A 7500-nucleotide genomic window follows, 5' to 3' on the forward strand; every position below is an offset into this window, starting at 1 on the left:
TGGTAATATGGTAGTATGGTAATATGGTAATATGGTAGTATGGTAATATGGTAGTATGGTAATATGGTAATATGGTAGTATGGTAATATGGTAGTATGGTAATATGGTAGTATGGTAATATGGTAATATGGTAGTATGGTAGTATGGTAATATGGTAATATGGTAGTATGGTAATATGGTAGTATGGTAATATGGTAGTATGGTAATATGGTAATATGGTAGTATGGTAATATGGTAGTATGGTAATATGGTAATATGGTAATATGGTAATATGGTAGTATGGTAATATGGTAATATGGTAATATGGTAATATGGTAGTATGGTAATATGGTAGTATGGTAGTATGGTAATATGGTAGTATGGTAATATGGTAATATGGTAGTATGGTAATATGGTAGTATGGTAATATGGTAATATGGTAGTATGGTAATATGGTAGTATGGTAATATGGTAGTATGGTAATATGGTAATATGGTAGTATGGTAGTATGGTAATATGGTAATATGGTAATATGGTAGTATGGTAATATGGTAGTATGGTAATATGGTAGTATGGTAATATGGTAATATGGTAGTATGGTAGTATGGTAATATGGTAGTATGGTAATATGGTAGTATGGTAGTATGGTAATATGGTAGTATGGTAGTATGGTAGTATGGTAGTATGGTAATATGGTAATATGGTAATATGGTAGTATGGTAATATGGTAGTATGGTAATATGGTAATATGGTAGTATGGTAGTATGGTAATATGGTAGTATGGTAATATGGTAGTATGGTAATATGGTAGTATGGTAGTATGGTAGTATGGTAGTATGGTAATATGGTAGTATGGTAATATGGTAATATGGTAATATGGTAATATGGTAATATGGTAGTATGGTAATATGGTAGTATGGTAATATGGTAATATGGTAATATGGTAGTATGGTAGTATGGTAATATGGTAGTATGGTAGTATGGTAATATGGTAATATGGTAGTATGGTAATATGGCAGAATGGTAATATGGTAATATGGTAGTATGGTAATATGGTAGTATGGTAATATGGTAGTATGGTAGTATGGTAATATGGTAGTATGGTAGTATGGTAATATGGTAATATGGTAGTATGGTAATATGGTAATATGGTAGTATGGTAATATGGCAGAATGGTAATATGGTAATATGGTAATATGGCAGAATGGTAATATGGTAATATGGTAGTATGGTAATATGGTAGTATGGTAATATGGTAGTATGGTAGTATGGTAATATGGTAGTATGGTAGTATGGTAATATGGTAATATGGTAGTATGGTAATATGGTAGTATGGTAGTATGGTAATATGGTAATATGGCAGAATGGTAATATGGTAATATGGTAGTATGGTAGTATGGTAATATGGTAATATGGTAGTATGGTAATATGGTAGTATGGTAATATGGTAGTATGGTAGTATGGTAATATGGTAGTATGGTAATATGGTAATATGGTAATATGGTAGTATGGTAATATGGTAGTATGGTAATATGGTAGTATGGTAGTATGGTAATATGGTAATATGGTAATATGGTAGTATGGTAATATGGTAGTATGGTAGTATGGTAATATGGTAATATGGTAGTATGGTAATATGGTAGTATGGTAATATGGTAGTATGGTAGTATGGTAATATGGTAATATGGTAATATGGTAATATGGTAATATGGTAGTATGGTAATATGGTAATATGGTAGTATGGTAATATGGTAATATGGTAGTATGGTAATATGGTAGTATGGTAGTATGGTAATATGGTAATATGGTAGTATGGTAATATGGTAATATGGTAGTATGGTAGTATGGTAATATGTTAATATGGTAGTATGGTAGTATGTTTACACAGCAGCAGAGGATGGAAACAAACATTTAAATGTGGTTAAACTGTGAGCTGTAAACTCGTGTTGCAGGAGGTCAGCAGGAGGACGAGGAGGAGCTGGGTGTTGTTGGAGGAGGAGGTCACGTCCTGATGGCGGTGTGTGATCACCTGAGCCTGCAGCAGCTCAACACACAGGTAAACACAGAAACAACTTTATTAGAAATGTTAACATAGAACAACCAGACCTCCACATGCATCAATTCATTGTGTTGACCTCTGACCTTTGACCCCGGCCTGCAGGAGCTGGATGTGCTGCTCAGGAAGTTGGACGCCGACCTGGACGGCAGAGTCAGCCTCAGGGAGTTCCAGAAGGTTCTGTGTGGCTCCGCCCCCGTCTCCTGCTCCACCCCCGTACGAGGCGCCGACCTGCAGAGGGCGCCGCACATGCTCAGACACGCCGACCTGCAGAGGGCGCCGCACATGCTCAGACACGCCGACCTGCAGAGGGCGCCGCACATGCTCAGACACGCCGACCTACAGAGGGCGCAGCACATGGTCTGACATGCTCACGTGCTGTAACACTTTTTATACTACAGACATGTTCACTCGTAGTTTGAGGTTAATGACGTCCTCTGCAGTGGGAGGGGCCTTGAGCTGTTGTGGGAGGGGCATCCTCACCAGTGGGAGGGGCTTTGAGCTGTGGTATAACTATATTTTTTATACATATTCAGATGTGGCACTAGAGCAAATCAATAGGTCGGCACTTGATGCTCATGAGGAGATACGATGCATTATATATTTGTATATTTGTATATTTGTTTGTCTTGTTATGACACCAGTTGAACACGGCTTTGGACGGAGGGAACACAGACCCTCGGTCCTCCCACCAGTTAAAAACAACAACGAATTTGGTCTTTGCAAACGGAAATGATGTACGTGTTTATTTGCATGAAGAGCGGAGAAGTGAATATGCATGTGGAGACGCATGTTAATACCAGGTGTAAACAGATGTACTTAGAGCCGTCCACTTGTGATCGGATCACCTGAGACGCATGTTGCCAGACGTGGCCCAGGTCACATTGCGTTTACATTGCTAAATGAATGTGGCCACATGCGGCCCAGACCACCTCTGAATGTGGTCTGAGTGATCGGATCTCAATGCGTCTTGGGTGCGGTCACACCTGTACTTACAGTTGTCCACTTGTGATCGGATCACCTGAGACGCGTGTTAATACCAGGTATAAACAGTGTTCACATTCAAACACTCGACATTCAACTCGTTGGCTGCAGGAATAAGTTGATTGATTAGATTCAGGTTCAGATTCAGATTCAGAAAACTTTATTGTCTGTCGTGACAGATAATCGTCGTAGACGTGGCTCAGCAGACAGCGTACTGTACAAAACTCAGACTAAAATATACAGAAACTAAATAAAATATACAGCACAAATAACTTAGAATAAAATACATCTAGTGTGTGCAAAGTGGCACAGTGCATGCATTTCCTAGTTAGTTTGAAATGCTTATGGCAGTGGGAATGAAGGAGTTCCAGTAAGTGGTTTTTGTGGGTTAGGGGGCCTTTATAGTGGCGGCCTGCATGGTGCAGGAGGTGAGTGAAGTAGAAGTCATCAGTTCTTCAAAAACACAAACACAAATGATGTATCGATGACATTTAATTCTTTCAATCCACCATAAATGAAGCTGCTGCTGTTCATCGTGTGGAGAACCAATAAAGTTTGTTTGTAGTCTCACAGTGACACAACTTATATATATTTATATATGTTCTTGTAGGAGTCATTTTAGACAAAAACTCTGTTAGTACGGATGTGTGTTTGTGAGGAACATCTGGCAGAGGAGACGTGAAGCCTCATAAACATCTGGAGTTCACCGTCATGACCTAACTTAGTCAAACTGAATCTGTGAATGAATCTAATCAGTCTGAGTTTACGAAGAAGCTCCTGAACGCATCAGGAGCTTCTGCAGCAGCTGACAGTCATCTGTCCAATCAGGTGGGCGGGGCTTGGCCAGATGCTGCAGGTGAACAGGTGGCTGCTGACACACAGACAGACAGACAGGTAGAAGTCATCATGTACTGCACGTCAGGTCTGATCTCAGGCTGTGGTTTGTTAACGTGGGTGAGGACAGACAGGACAAGCGCTGAGGCCGGAGCCTACTGCTACACACAGGTGACCTACACACAGGTGACCTACACACAGGTGACCTACACACAGGTGACCTACTGCTACACACAGGTGACCTACACACAGGTGACCTACTGCTACACACAGGTGACCTACTGCTACACACAGGTGACCTACACACAGGTGACCTACTGCTACACACAGGTGACCTACACACAGGTGACCTACTGCTACACACAGGTGACCTACTGCTACACACAGGTGACCTACACACAGGTGACCTACTGCTAGCGTCAGATAAACTTTTAAATACATTTTTGCACAGAAGGAGGACTGTGGGTTTTGTCCTCCATCACTTCCATTGTAAGGTCATTATGAAGGGATCTTCTAATGGTCAGTATGAACAGGAGGAATGATTACAGACAGAAACACAGCTTTAATATTAATTTGGGCTCCTGACTGCTGAACCCGTCCTTTTAAAGTGGTTAATGAATTTCAGGTCTGAGTCCATGACGACATCAAGATTTCTGTCTTGGTTTGTGGTTTTAAATGTTAGCAACTGAAGCTGAGCGCTGACTTTGGCTCCAAAAACAATTATCTCTGTTTTATCTTTGTTCATTATTTTTGTAACTTTTATTTTTCCAACAATTGATGACATTGAGGAGAGAGTATATCCTCGCAGGAGTCCATCTTTGTAGAACAGTGTCCCTCTTCATCACAATACTCATCCAGTTCATTATCATTCCTGGCAACTATTAAGAGAATACTGAAGATATGTCTTTTTAGGAACTCTGCTGAGTATAAATACTCTGGATCTAGTGGGATATACATGTCAATGATTTATTTGACTGTACTGGACAATGCCAGAAGATATGAGAATGATCCCCCATCACTCCTCACCTCCTCCAGCACGATTATCTCAGTTTTATCTTTGCTTGATGATGATCATTGACGATGCACTTACTCAGTGCTTGTATGGGACCAGAGTGCCCTAGCGATATCGTTATGTAAATCTGTGTGTCGTCTGCATATTGAGATATTTAGCTATTTTCCATAATCTGAGCCAATGGGAGCATGTAGATGTTGAACAGAAGCGGCCCCAGATTGGAGCCTTGGGGAACTCCACATGTCATTTCTGTCTGCTCAGGTGTGTAATTACCCACAGACACAAAGTAGTCCCTCTCCTTTAGTAGGACTCACGACGTTTCCTTTGAAGTGCTTCACATTCAGCTTCCTGCTGTCACGGGTGTATTTTGGTTTGTTGCCCAGATGATTAACATGGTTAACAGATGCTAGTTGTTGTTGCAGAGCAGAGAAATATGCAGTGATCCAGAACACAGGAGCTTCTTCCTGTGTTTACGTTCTTACTCCCTCCCCCCAGACACATCTGACCAATGAGAGGAGAGCGTGTTCTCACCAGGCTGTTTGTGATACGTTTTGGTTCACTTGGATTTTTCTCTGTGTGAATGAAACTGCACTAAGTGTAGCCACTCATCCACTGATTCAGACTTGAACAAACACACTAACAGTGTCTAACAGTATCACTGCAGCCGTGAAGCTTCACTGCTTCTTCATGGACATGTTAAGCTTCAGACAGAACAGTTACTTGCACCAGTTTGACCGCTGGATTGTTTGTTTGTTCGCCCCAAACAGCCAAAATACATTACTGTACATTAGCTGTAAGCTAGCTAACAGCAGACGCAGTGACTCAGCAGGAACTCTGGTTCCTTCTGTTATTTCCCTCCAGTCTCTCTTCTTTTCTCTCCTCTGTATGTTCATAACGTTCATAAAGTGCTGCGATACATGTGGGATTTGTTTGTTCATCAGTCCTCAGCTCTGCTCTCCATTCTGTGACCTGGTGGCTCTGTGGGATGTTTGTGTGCAGGCCAGCTCTGAGTGAAAGTGGCTAATCCAGATTAAATGTTCCAACAACAGGCGTTTATTAGACCCTGTGAAACCTGCTGGTTGCTGCTGTTTTAAGCTCCTCTGTCTGCAGAGTGTGAAACAGTTCGTTCTGCTGCTGCAGTTTTACTTTGACATCCAGACTTTACACACCTTCACCGGTCGCTTCTGAATGTGGACTAACTCTGGTCTCTGATCCTCCATGCAGTCCCAGACGGTTTTAGAGGAGCGCTCGGTGCGCTCCACCTCGCCCTCCCTGCTGACGGCCACCGTGGGGCAGAGAGTCCTCAGCCAGCTGGACGACGGATCAGGATGCACCAGCCCAGAGAGGGTCATCGCCCTCTGGACCGAGGAGGGCATCCGCAACAGCCGGGACATCCTGCAGGTCAGTATGGACCAGGACCAGGTGTTAGCGCTTTACTAGTTCTCCGGATTTCCTTGTTCTAGAAATTCAAAACAGTTTGGTAAAAAATGTTTTTAAAATGATTTGTTCAGATAGAACAGGTTTTGCACCAAAGTATTTCACAAAGACAGACACATGTACACACATACAAGCATCAGGACATATGATGCATAACAGATGGTTGTGAAAATAGAGCTAAATAGAGATTAAACACAGTTAAAAGTCAGAGAATAAATGAGTCTTCAGGAGTCTTCTTCAACAGACTCAGCCGGTCTAATGGCCTCCAGCAGGCTATTCCCAGTCCCGTCCCCGGCCAACATGCCACGCTGGGAGGATCTGAGGGGTCTGGCGGTGCTGTGAGGGGTGAGAAGTTCTGAGATATAAGTGGGGGCGAGACCATGGAGAGATCTGTAGACAGTTATCCTGTAATGAACAGGGAGCCAGGATAGGCGTGATGTGGTCTCGTTTCTTGGGCCTTGTTAATAATCAGGCAGCAGCGTTTTGGATAAGTTGTAAACAGGAAATGTTGCCTGAGAGAGTTACAGCAGTCCAGCCTGGATGATATTAGTGCATAAATGACTCTTTCTAGGTCAGAGGGTGACAGGAAATGCCTCATTTTGGAAATGGGTCTGAGTTGGAAGAAGATGAATCTGACAACAGAATTTACCTGCTTGTGTCTATCGAGTGTAACACCGAGGTTCTCAGCATGTGGTCTGATGTGGTCTGATGTAAGCAGAGAGGTGACTGAGGTCCTAACAGTGGGATGATGTGAGGGGCCAAAGAGGAAGATCTCTGTCTCGTCCTCCATTTAACTGAAGGAAGTTATGAGTCTTTAATGAGCCTGGTTTTGGGCATTGAGGGGGAGGTAGATTAGAGAATCATCTGTGTAAACCGTGAACAGAGATGTTATGATTCTTCCTAACGGGAGCATGTAAAGACAGAAGAGAAGAGGACCTAAAACTGAACCCTGTGGAACCCCATATTAAACATTTGCAGGTGTGGAGGATGAGCTGCGGTGAATCGTCTGGTTCCACGCTTACATTTCAAACAATCAAGGGCGGATCCAGAGATGCCGACCCAGCGGAGAACCGTGTGGTCGACGTGTGAAAAGCTGCACTGAGATCTAGAAGAATTAAGATCTGCAGCACAGATTGTGAAACTGTCTACCTCTCACCTGTCTGCCTCTCACCTGTCTACCTCTCACCTGTCTGTCTCT

General features: G+C 42.6%; 1 protein-coding gene across 3 annotated transcripts in view; it reads left to right on the forward strand.

The window, feature by feature from the left end:
• The window catches only part of ninl (ninein-like), a 55990-nt gene that overhangs the window by 19478 nt on the left and 29012 nt on the right, over positions 1-7500 (forward strand). The window contains exons 6-8 of one of the 3 annotated variants that reach the window (XM_042432667.1): positions 1932-2035; positions 2141-2359; positions 6090-6266. In XM_042432667.1, the coding sequence (XP_042288601.1) occupies positions 1932-2035; positions 2141-2359; positions 6090-6266 (500 nt within the window). Of the gene's footprint in view, positions 1-1931; positions 2036-2140; positions 2360-6088; positions 6267-7500 lie in introns of all 3 variants that reach the window. The other 2 variants (XM_042432668.1, XM_042432670.1) reach the window with 2 other exon arrangements.

The sequence above is a fragment of the Thunnus maccoyii genome, chromosome 14 (assembly GCF_910596095.1).
Source record: "Thunnus maccoyii chromosome 14, fThuMac1.1, whole genome shotgun sequence".
Taxonomy (NCBI): Eukaryota; Metazoa; Chordata; class Actinopteri; order Scombriformes; family Scombridae; genus Thunnus; species Thunnus maccoyii.